The sequence below is a fragment of the Struthio camelus genome, chromosome 6, assembly GCF_040807025.1.
Source record: "Struthio camelus isolate bStrCam1 chromosome 6, bStrCam1.hap1, whole genome shotgun sequence".
Classification (NCBI taxonomy): domain Eukaryota; kingdom Metazoa; phylum Chordata; class Aves; order Struthioniformes; family Struthionidae; genus Struthio; species Struthio camelus.
The window spans coordinates 33304947-33317064 of record NC_090947.1 but is presented as its reverse complement, the minus strand read 5'-3'; the positions used below and the strand labels follow the sequence as shown (position 1 = coordinate 33317064).

Genomic DNA, 12118 nt, shown 5'->3' with positions numbered 1-12118 from the left:
TGTGAGTAGCTGTTTAGGATCAGATCGGTATGGAAGACATCATGTTTACAAAATCTTGTCTGTCTATTTGGAAATGTGACTTTCTTTTGAAGGTAGTTCTGTGTAGAAAGAAGAAACTAAATTGAAAATATTTCTCTGCCTGTACTTTGCTGAATTGAGGCATATATGATTTAAGATTAAATTATTCTGTGTTTTGTGGTCACTGATACAGTGAGACTTGGGAATAGATAAGGTAGCAGGAGTTTTTGATTTCTATTAGAGTATTTCAGCAAGAGCCGTAGTATGGCGATTTGGATGCCTTAGTATAGAAGAGCAAATTCAGCCTTTTGCGATTTCATTGTATTCCTAATGTCCACGGGGTTATCTTTCATTTCTAATTATAATGTATCTGTAAAATGTGCATTTAAAGACTGGAAATAGAGGAACAGTTACTGCCTCTTAACACTAAGCTTGGATTAGTCAGTAGTTGACACAGTGACATTAGTATTTGAGAGGAATCTGAAGATTTCAAAACTCATCTAGCGAAAGGACTTTTCTGCGCATGGTAATAGGTTGAAAAATACTGAATTTTGGAATATTTTGCATATCACAGGAAACTTCCAGATTTCAAATCAGCAGCACTGTCATAGTTGCTTCGAAAATTAAAGGTCACCTTCAGTCTTCAGAAAAGTGAGTGCAACCGATCAGAGCAGGAGTTCCATGCACATCTGAGTGGAGATTTGGGCCTAAAGAGTCCTTGATCTTTTTGTTGAAGATAGTATTTAGCTATTGGTTTTTACAGATAAAGAAACTTTATAGATGGTTGTTATTTGAAAAAGAAGCGAAAGAAAGTCTCTGGCGGGAAGATGATAAAGATAAGTTGACACCACTAACTGCAGCGTGTATTATAAAGTTGAGAAAGATAAACTACTGCATAACATGGCTGTGCCTTTTCAGTAAAAACAGGTTTTTTTGTGTTTCATATTTATATTAAGAAACAGAACTAATGCTAGGGAAATGATTAAGATTGAAAATTAAATCAGAAGAACCTGGTGGTTCATGTTTTAGTGAGCTATGTTAAGTCAAATATGTCCTTAGCCCTACATTACATTAAAGCATGGTTTTGAATTCTTTATATGAACCCCCAAAACATGAGAGTCAAAAGAAAACACTGAAAATGGTTTCTCACAGACAAATTTCCCTTTCATTGCTGGCAACAGGTGCATTGTCAGTGTGTTGTTGTATGAGACCAGAAAGGAAAATGGCAACTTGAAACAAAGGTTAGGCTGACATCTGCTTGCTTTACCCATGCTGAAGGAAATAGAACAGTATAAAGAAACGTAATAAATATTAGCCGTGCTTTTTTGCTTACTATTCCTGTAATAATAATAATGGCAATCACAAGATTTCATGTCCTGATTGTTTACTTTATTTATTGTGCGCTTTGGAAACTTTTCCTGAGGTGTACGTGGAGAGTCTTTCCAATTTCTTTCAATGTAATAATTTATGTCAGTCAAGAATACTTATTTTATTTCTTTTAAAGCACAATTTCATCCTGACAATTTTACCTCTAAGGGACTCTGCTTTGTCATTAACCATACTGTGTATTGTATATATTATAATAACGAACAAAGTCATTTATACTTCCATTGTGACCTCTTTCTGGAACAAGTTTAAAAGACACAGTTGTATTATTTACTATTAACTGCAATATGGAAACACAGTATTTTTTAGGAGATTTCGATTCTTTTGTTGTTGTCACTTTGAAGCTCTTGTCGGTTGTGTTTGCAGCATAGGACAGCAACAAAGGCCTAGATGGTTACAATCTTTGTCAGGGAACTTTGTACAGTGCATTAATCAGTTTAGGAGTAGTGCGCTCATGTTTGCTACTAACAAGGAATAACAAAGAATAAAATAGAAGTGGATTGTATTTAAAACATGAACAAATTATTTTTTCTTAGAAATACGGATGTTAATTCCCTGATGTCCCAGTTTCCTTACTTTAAATCATAGTGTTATATTAATATTAAAGTTTTATATTAAATTTCCCATCTGGTAGGAAGGTTGTGAGACATACATGTGAGTGCTGGTGAAGTACTGGGGAAGAATGTCTTTGCTACTAAATTTGCTCATCAGCAGAGGAAACTCGATGTAATGTACATGCTGCGTGGACCAAAACATGGGTATGTAGCAGCCTAGCTTAAGAAAGAGCACAGTCTGCCCTGTTGGATGGAATCTTTTATATCCCATTGGAATGTTTTGATCAAAGGCCATGGTCTTTTCCTTCAACAGAAAACAAAATTGCATTTATCTGACAAGTGTTGCGGTCTCGCTGTGTTCCAGTGTGCTTTCAGCAATTTTGCCAGTAAACACGAAGTATACAGAGTTCATTGGGAGCTTCACTGGAAGCGTATTTTGTATCACTTCTCTCGTTTGAGCATGTTCTAATTTGCTTGTTATGGGAGGGGGGATTTCAAATGGCATAGGATGCAGACCACGGGGAAAGGAAAGCATATCTTTTACTAGAGGAGACCAGAGGAGATTATTCAAGCTGTTTAATTAGCTGAACATAGGTATGACTACTTTCTAGAAGTGCTGTACAAGCTGGAAGGAGAAGAGACCCTGGGCAAAACCTGCCATCATTTCTGGACTAGCTTTTTGATAGGAGCCCTTAGGGGATTTACAAAGGAATTTGATAAATTTATGTATGGGATTGTGTGCTGTCATTTAGAGCAGGGAACTGGAAGTCCCTTCCGGTGTCGTATTCTGTTTTCTACCTCTTAGTCTCCCCGTAAGAAGCCTGGTAGTTATTTCCTTTTCTTTGTCACAAGGACAGTTTGAGGTTTGAGGACAAAGCCCAAGCTCTTATCTTAGTTTATGTTTTGAGTCACTCAGACTTACTGTAAGAAAAATTGTGATGTAAGACGCTCCGCTCTGCTGCAGCTGAACTGGAAAGTGAGTGCAAATATAACTTTCTCTTCTGGTCCCAGAATTTTCCTGGGAGACACAACCTGTTTCTTTTCTTTTACTCCGTTCCCTTCTTCGTAGCAGACATTGATGGCAAGGTAGGGTTTGTTTACTTCACAGTCTACCTCAGCGTGCGTGTGAGCATCTGCAGTATAGATGTACCCAGCGTCAAAAAGATAGTAGTAACAATAAATGGTCAAGAAGCAGTACCTAGATGTTCCCGCAGTATATCCTGAAAACGATCTGCATATATTGAGATGCACTCTGCCCAGAGTAGACTGATTTTAACGCATAATACTGTCATCTCATGCAGATTGTTTAAATTTGTTTTTTAATTTACAGGGAGTCAGTGTACTGAAAAACTAAGTCTGACCTCCAACCTAAGTCACTTATTTTTGCTTTGGGGAATTCCCCCCGCCCCGCTTATTCCCACTCCCAGTTGTTGCACATTTAAGATTAGTTGATCTTTTTTTGAGTGACTTGATCACTCTGTACTAATGTATTCAAAAGACTAAATTTTTCTTTTAATTTTTATACGTTTTTTAAAGAAACGAGGATGATGAAACATAACAGAATTAGAAGAAAACCAATTTGATGACGCTTATACTAAATATATTATCAAGATTTCCCTCTACTCTTTCTTTTAGGAAATTATACCTGTCAATTAACTCTTATGTTTCAGCAGCAGGGTGTTTTGGCAGAAGCCAGCTACCACTGCCACTCACTAATGAACTCTTCTAATTTGCTAAATTATTTTAAATGAATGACAGTACATTTAACTTCTGAACAACTTCGATCAAGTCCACTTTTCTTCAGACTGCCTCCTGGGCTAACTCTTTATTCCCAAGCTCCACTCAGTTATTCAGAAAAGTTGTTAATCAGAAACAAAAAATAATTTTTTCTCTTGGAAGCACAAAGTCAACTGGAAAGTACTTAGTGAATTCATTACTCTGCTTTTACCTTCCCTCAGCACTGAAATCTGGATGAGCTTCGTATTTGACAACACGTAAAGGTGACTAGGGTAGTATGAGTATTTTAATTGGAAGATGGCCAGTTTGCAGTGTAATCACAAGGTGTTACCTTTCTGAAGAACATCTCTGTTTTTAGGCAACTATTTAAGTTATAACGGTAACAAACTGTGATTTAAAACTTGAATCAGTTTTTCAAGTCCTGGTTGGGCTTGCCGTATGTAAAGTCAGAACATGAGACAAATTATTCCTGTTGCTTTTTGGACTGTGTAGGTACATTGTTTGTTGAGCCTCACACAAAGAACTAATTTAACAGTATTTTTTCCCCTTTTGAATGAGAGTACAAGTAAGAAAATGAAAACTCCGATAGAGATTTTTCTTTTTGAACGGAATATGCATCTCTGTCCTCTCCTTCTTCCTGATTTCCCCCAAGAATTTGATCTCTAATGCCCAAGATGTGCCATGGATATTTTGTTTCTTTGGTACACATTTTATTTTTACATATCAATGTCTAAACTGTATGGACAGTATCTATGCTATGTATCTATGCTACATAATCCCAGATTTTGCCTAGGAATCAGTTACCATCAATTTCAGGTACTGAGAAGCAATAGACCAGCTTGCGAGATCTTTGTTGAACTGTGATAACAATAAGTAAGGAAAAGATGATTATTTTAAATTAGGAATTTTCCTGCTGGTACCTCTTTCAAGAGAGATCTTTCCATCTTCAGATATCTCTTTTCATTACCTTTTACTGCTCCTATGTTATATAGTTTTATCGGAAATCTATATTGGCCATGCTCAGAGTTGTCCAAATTATCGTAATATCTATTTGATGTAGTATTTAATATTTGCCTTTTATCGTGTGCCTTTTCTCTCACAGACGTTTAGATATGCATAACAGATACTGTAGAGAAGGAATTATGTTTAACTGACTGCTATTCTCTCCAAGGAATGCATAAAACCCTGAATCAAGACCCTTAAAAGATTCTTTGCACTAAACCTCCTGGAATCCACTTTTGTCTTTTCTAAAAAAAATGAATGTTTGATTATCAAACGCTTTACATTTTTTAAAATTTTTCAAACAAAAGCAGATTTCACTGCTGATTTTACCATGTGTATTTATAAATGATTATTTTATCTATATCAGGAAAAGATATATACTCACTTGACAGTAATTTTAATACTGTTTGAAGGTGGGAAGGATTAGCATCTTACTGAGATGAACCATTTGACTTTTTTCACTGCTTCTGAATTTTGTAGTTAAATGTGTTCCTATGACTGAGTGAAGTGTGGTACATGACAAAAAACTGCAGCTAACATTCAGAAGAGGAAAGGCTGTTAAGTCAAATTATGGGGTTTTTTTTGGCATTGATGCAAACTCTCCCTGTAGCTTGAGCTCTGTGCTTCTCAAAGTATGTTCAATGTGGTTAAAACGACACCTTTCAAAAGCACAATATGCATGTGGAAATGACATTCGAAAGCCGCACAGAATCAACAGTTGGCTTCAGTGAGCTTTTCTGTCTCTCCCAGTAAAGTTTCTGCTTTTGTAGCACATCCCAACTGTTGACTAAAGTTACATGATGAAACTAAAGCTTTTGCAATAAAATTTGGCTTTACAAAATCTTCCAAAAATGCCACCAATTTCTTGCATTTCTTTAGATTTATATCCTTTAAAATAATTAAATGTATTGCTCTTAAAGCAAAAAACAATTGAGCAATCAAAAGGACAGCCATGTGGTGATAGAATTATTCCTAATTAGGCTAAGTTTATTTTTACTGAGCTGGAACGTCTGAAAGATGTGAGAGGCCAGCCAGCTCCCACATTGTGAAAGCCTCCTCTGTACGATATTATGATTGCGCTGGTCCAAGGTGGAAGAAGTTTTATAAATCTCCCTGGGAGCGTTCAAATCTGGACTTAGCCTTGCCTTGAGTCTTTGAACAGTGTTGCTGAAAAACAGACAAACAAACAAAAAAACATGCTGAGCTTTAACCTATTATCGTGCTTCCTTGTAGCTGCCCCTGCATATGCAGTTGTGCCTACACATGGACTTTCTGCCGTGTCTGAACTTGCTCCCTGTAGGTATACTAACCTTTTGCTTGGAAACCCATAGAGTTTTCTTCCTGGGGTAGTGAAGACCATATGGTAAGACATATGGTCCCCGTGAGGCCTCCTTATGTCCCAATTATGTAACATGCTGGAGCGCAAGACGGCGAGCCAAGTGTCATAGCTGTCTCTGTGTCACAGCAACACCATCCCGTCAAGCGTTGCTCTGCTTCTGCGAGGAAATGTCAAAAAACAGCCCAAAACCCAAACTCCCTCTTGTCATTTGCGTCAAGAAACGGGAGCCGTTCTTAAACTTTATATTCCATTAGTATAAAATAGGCAAGGTCTTTATTTTTAAAGCTTTAAGCTGAGTTTTCAAGAGAAGTGAAAGGAGAAATGAATTACATTTTTTTCTTGAAGTCAGTGAGAGATGAGACCCAGCTCCCTTGGACTGTATGAAACTGCAGTCCGGAGCGGGACTTGCTGGTTCTCTACTACCTTTCTCCCCACCCATACACTGGGAGGAGCGAGAGGCAAAATTCATACCAGGCAGGGAAGGGAATTTTCTTGTCTTGTATTTATTTAACCCATTGTGCGTGATAGACCATAACCCTCAATTGAATGAGTTAAGATTTGCTTGTTTTGAATGAGCTACTGGGGTTATGGAAACCAAACAGATTTATTAGCTATGTTATGGCATTATATGGATACAAATTCTGGATGAGTTAACTTTAACAGAGGTTAGAATGATGAATGGATTTTTAATGATTTGGAGTTGTAGTCCACTGCATCAACTCTGTGGAGCTGTTACGTTACTTCTTTTTTAAAACAGGTTTTCCCTCTCAATATGTCCCTAAAGAAAAGTTGTTGTAAAAGTGCTGAGTTTATTTAAGGTTGCCAGCGTTTCAGCTTGACAGTTTCAGTGAGGCATATAAATCTCTGAACAACAAAGGACTAAATTGAGATCTGGGATTAGAATTGTTTTGGATTGGCACAATTTCTTTTTTCTAAAATTCTGTAGGTGAAAAGAATTTTTAAAGCATTTTTTTAAATGTATCTGCTGCTTTTGGTCTCCCTGCAGTTCTTTGATTAAAATCAAATGCATGGGAAACCTATTTGCCATCTCTGACAACCTTCTGCATATTTTGGAAAGAATCCTATATGAAAGGACTGTTACTCATTTATATTCTCTTAACTGGGAATTAACTGTAAGATCTTTTTATTGTTAAGCTAATTTTAAACTATGTGGCTACAGTGGTTTCTTGCCTAAGCTACAAGTAGAAATTCTAAGCATATGCCTACTTTTTTATACTTAATGTGCTAATACACGGCTTTAGATTTTAATTTAGTGTAGGAATGTTCTTTCTGTATTTGCAATAGAAGTCTGACTAAACAAATACTACGTGTGATACATAAAAAATCAACCATAAACAAAGGCAGTGTTATTTTTTAATGTTTTCCATGCTGTAGGAGATGGTAGAACTCTTCATGTATCATAAATCATCTATCTACAGCTGTTTGTTTCTTTACACAGGTGCGGGTGTCAAACCATTTACTCCTGAAAAAGCCAAGGAAATTGTGATGTCTCTGCAGCAGCCTGCAGTCTTCTGTAACATGGTTGATGATTGGCCAGCCCTGCACTGGAATACGAAATACCTTTCTGCGGTGTTGGATGCAAAGACAATACAGTTTAGGATAGGCCTGAAGACAATGGACTTAGGTGAGCTTGAGGTGGATTGGTGTTACATTTCACAACCCTTTTTGTTAGGTTCTACAGTCCTCTTGCCTCTCCGTTATATCATTGTTCGCTCTCTAAGGTATCACTGTTCACCACAGGCTTTGTTTTTAAGATGGCAGTTTTGGCCAACAGTGGGACTCACCCTTCTCTTTCTTAAGTATGTATTCTTAGTAGGAAGTCAGGGTAACACTATAGATAAGAATCCAGAGTCTCAGTGTCCTTTACTTACTTTGTAGAGTATGTGGTTGGTCCTGGTCTTTTATGTGATTCAGATGTTCGCGTGGGCTGAGCTTCACATCCACAAACCTGAGTGCTTTAAAAAAATAGCTGATTAACCAGTCTATCTTGTTTTTTTCATCTGTAAGATAAAGGCGATCCTCACCTTCCTCCTACAGGTTTTTTTAGGCTGTGCTAGGTGTCAGTGCTTTGAGGTCCTGTGATGAAAAATGCTATAGAAGTGCAAAACATTAGTAAAATAGCTTGACACGAGTAGAATAATTTCACCTCTAACCCTTCATATTCACTCAAATATCTAAGAACCCACCATCAGAAAAAGGCTAGTTTTGCTGTTGGTTTTAAATACTGTTAACAACTCAGTTGCTGACTCTAGCCACACTGTATTAGTCATGGTCTACCCATGGACAGACACAGGTTCATACCAGGGAGGAAAGATGTAGGAACCACGTGCTCCAAGACAGCAATCTGCTAGCGTCTTAAGAGGTTACTCATTGTTTTATTCATGCCTTATAGACCCTTTGTCCCCCCGACAGCATACCAAAATATAGTTTGCCATGTGCTTTCTCTATTTTCTCTGAAATATCTTGTCTTCCTTCAGTCTTTTCTTCTCTAGGCCAAACCCCATTTTTAAAAGATGTTCAATGTAAGTCATGTTTTTCTAGACCCCGTTTAGCTATTCTTTCTGTACTCTTCTGAATTTCTTCAACTGAACCACCTCTTTCTTGGAGCATGATATCTGCACAAAGACTCCAGGTGAGGCTCTGCCCATCCCTATGGAAGTGGCAGGATTACATCATGTTGTCTTACAACACTGCGTGAAATTTGCTTGCTTCACAGTATCGTGACCGCGTTCAGTTCACGTTCAGTTTTTGCAAGAGAAGTGATGAAACAGAAAGAATTGTTAGAGGAGGAATGCCTGGCATTTTAAGTTTTCAAAGCATTTTACCAGCATGGATTAATTAATCCTTATGCTATCCCTGGGAAAGCAGGTGTTATTTACTCACCTTCTACACATGGGATAACCAAAGTGTAGAGTTAGTACAAGTCTTCATAGCAGTGTCTCTATACTTCAGTGAGCTGTTCAGTGAGCCTGTTCCTGCACTATGTGTAAAAGGTACCCGATTGCCAACAGGGAAGAAGGTAGGGGTTGCATGTGTGTGACGTTTTCCTCAATACCTTGTTAATATACCTTAATTCTAATAGGCAAGGCTTACCAGTAGAGGTAAATGGATAGTTTGAGTCTCAGTCTCCATTAATTAGTAGGCAGTTTTGTGAGTGGGTGTTCCGACTGGGAGAGCTTGTGATGGGATTGATGAGGTGTGATGTAGGTAAGTGATGGATTGATGCTACCAACTAAGTATATAAGTCATTACTTAACAGTAACTTCTAGTCACTAGGGATAAAGAATGGATTTAAACTGGAAATTGTGTCTTGAAGTTGCATCTGTCTATATTTTGAAGCTTTCCTAAAGGCATCAGTACCTAGGCAGCCATTCAGTTTGTCTCCAGGAACCACCATTATATGCTAATGCAAGCTAGAAATGTCTTCAGGAAGACGGGTAGGGCCTTCAGGGGTTATACTGTAGCTGAATGAGACTTGTGCTACTATAAAATTTTGTATTGTAAGGATATGTCAGTGAAGCCATTAGCCAAGCTATCTAAGAGTCTGAAATAATGTAATGTGCCACAGTCATTTCATGTGCCACTGTCATTTGGAAGATGGTTGATCTTACTGTTGCGTGCTTAACAGTGTTTTTCAGTGAGGGCTTCCATTTCTTATCATCATCATCCAAACGCACGCTGACTTTCCCAGGTAAAATGCAGGCAGTGGTGTGGTTAGAGAAAGCAACAGGAGAATAAAAGTAAAATTGTATTGACATCTCTGAATATTCCTCCGATGTTTAAAACAGATTCATTGCCTTACGACTAGACTGGAACCACCCCTGACTCTGAATCGGAAACATGCGCGAGAAATAAACTGTCCTGTTACTTGTAGACGTGTTTTATTGTGAGCATACCATCCCATCAATCTGAAAGGAGTGCTTCAAAGTTTCTAAAACAATTTAAGCCACTGTTAATCTGGAGAGCTCTAAATAATTTGAGACCTCTTACTGTGACAACTTCTCATCTTTCTTTATTGCCACATCTGCAGTCTATGGGGATGGTCCCCCAACTGAAGGTTCCTTAGTATAAAAAAGGGAGAGCAGCAGACAGGGCATCCTCTGTGGAAGTTGGCTGGATTCTGTATTTGCTTCTCCTGTTAGTTTGGACCTTCCTGAGGCATACCAATCTGCAAGGCGCATTTGCAGATGAAACATGGAAAACATGGGAGCTAGCAGTATTATTTGTGTGAATTATTTCTCTGTACCTGAGTTTATGTTTTCGATAATACTGTGTCTGACTACACAAGTCAAATAGAATGTGTCTGTTGGGGGAAAAAAACAGAGGATTAAACATTGGCAGAGATAAGATACCTCCAGAGAAGGGACCTGCGTTCATTAGCAGAACGATGAAGGTGCTATGAATCAGGAAATGCCTACTTATCTAGTTCCTTCCAGGCTAAAAGATTTATTTTTCTGAGGTGGGCTAAAAGGTGGGCAGTAGCTAGTGAAGCTGAGTTTCTGGTGGAAAAAATGCAGCAGTATAGCCTATCTATCCAATGCCATGGCAATATGGAGCGCACCAGGATTCACAAAGGAAGGAGGAAGCTTGTAAAAACAGTTCAGTATACAGACTTTTCTCCTTTTGACTATTTTCTCTGGTTGTGTAGTAAAATGAATAAGCAATGAGTTTGCTGTAGAGAAATTGGAGAGGGCGAGAGGTTGTCAAGCTGATCAGTTATGAGTCACAAGCTCTCTGGAGGAAATTTTTCTTAGAGATGCCATGTAGAGCTGATCCTATCAGATACACAGTTGGATAAAAATGGACTGCAACTTGTACAGCTGCCCAGGAGGCACTGAGCAACATGTTTTACCGTTAAAAGAAAGTGAAGAATTCAAGCCTCAGAGCTTTGGCTTGAGAGGGCCTGCAAAGATGACTATAGATTCAGTTGCTGAATATAAGGCTTGAGAATATAGTAGAAATATTGGAGGCTGAATAGATGTCACGTAAAGCGGAGAACTGAGAGGCAGTAACTGTCGTTGGATGTGGATGATGAGTTTTTTGGTTTGTGAGTGTGCCTGTGCTTTGTTATGAAGTTAAATGGTTATTTCTTGCTTGGATTATTCATTTAATTTTTAATTCCCCAACAGCTGTGAAGGGACATTTGGTTTTCTTTTAAGCTTACATCTAAAGAAATGGGGGAGACAATTCACTTTCATTCTTACTAGAGCTTTAGGATGTTTTTCTGAGGCTATTTTCCTTGTTTATACATTTTCCGTGGAAAGCCTGCATAGCAAATACTATTTTCCTTAGCAGAACACCAGGTGGCATCTGTCAGGACCAGTCCTTAATTAAGGACAGGAGCCGCTGTTGCGCGTAAAGGACTTCCTCTCTCCCTCAGCTTTCAATTTGAGGCTTTAGATGGGAGAGAGAAAGAGTGCCATGCATCCAGATATCGTGTCCTCAGACAGCATTGGTAGCTTACTTTAGATTTGCATTGGCTTAATCTACAACATATTAATTACAAAACATCTTCAACTTTTATTCATTAAGTATTAACAAACTGGTTAATGTTCCTGCTCTCAGCTACCTATTGCCAACAGTTTCACCCTGCTTGCAGTCTATAAATCCATTTTCTAGACTGTCCGAAGACCGTTTTTTTATTACTATTTATTATTCACTAAGTATCCACACTGTACTTGGTACTGGAATAGGTCGAATTTAAGCCAAGAACCCTACCCTGAGGAGGTTACATCCAAGAAGAGAGTCTTGCCTTCCGTAGCTGGAATTTTTGAAGTAAAGCTCAGAGTGAAATGCACTGTGAGCTAGAAAGCGTATTTCTTGCCTTTAAAATACTTGCTCCGGAGTTACATTGGAAAATAGGTAATGTCTTGAGCGCTCTTTGTTCTCATCAAAATAATTCAGATATTGAGCAACCTCCAGTAGTACCTATATCTTTTATCTAATTTTTTCCATCGGACCATCTTTTAGGAAGATGATAGGCATTGCATTAATGCCTGGATATCAGGACAGAGCATTGGACTGCAACACAGTCAGATACACGGCTTTTTTGGTTATTGCA

The 12118-nt window shown here is 38.1% G+C and overlaps 1 protein-coding gene across 8 annotated transcripts in view; it reads left to right on the top strand.

The window, feature by feature from the left end:
* HSPBAP1 (HSPB1 associated protein 1) overlaps window positions 1-12118 on the top strand; it is a 42594-nt gene that overhangs the window by 5461 nt on the left and 25015 nt on the right. For all 8 annotated transcript variants that reach the window (XM_068949043.1, XM_068949045.1, XM_068949051.1 and 5 more), the window contains one exon: window positions 7496-7681. In XM_068949043.1, the coding sequence (XP_068805144.1) occupies window positions 7496-7681 (186 nt within the window). The remainder of the gene's footprint in view (window positions 1-7495; window positions 7682-12118) is intronic.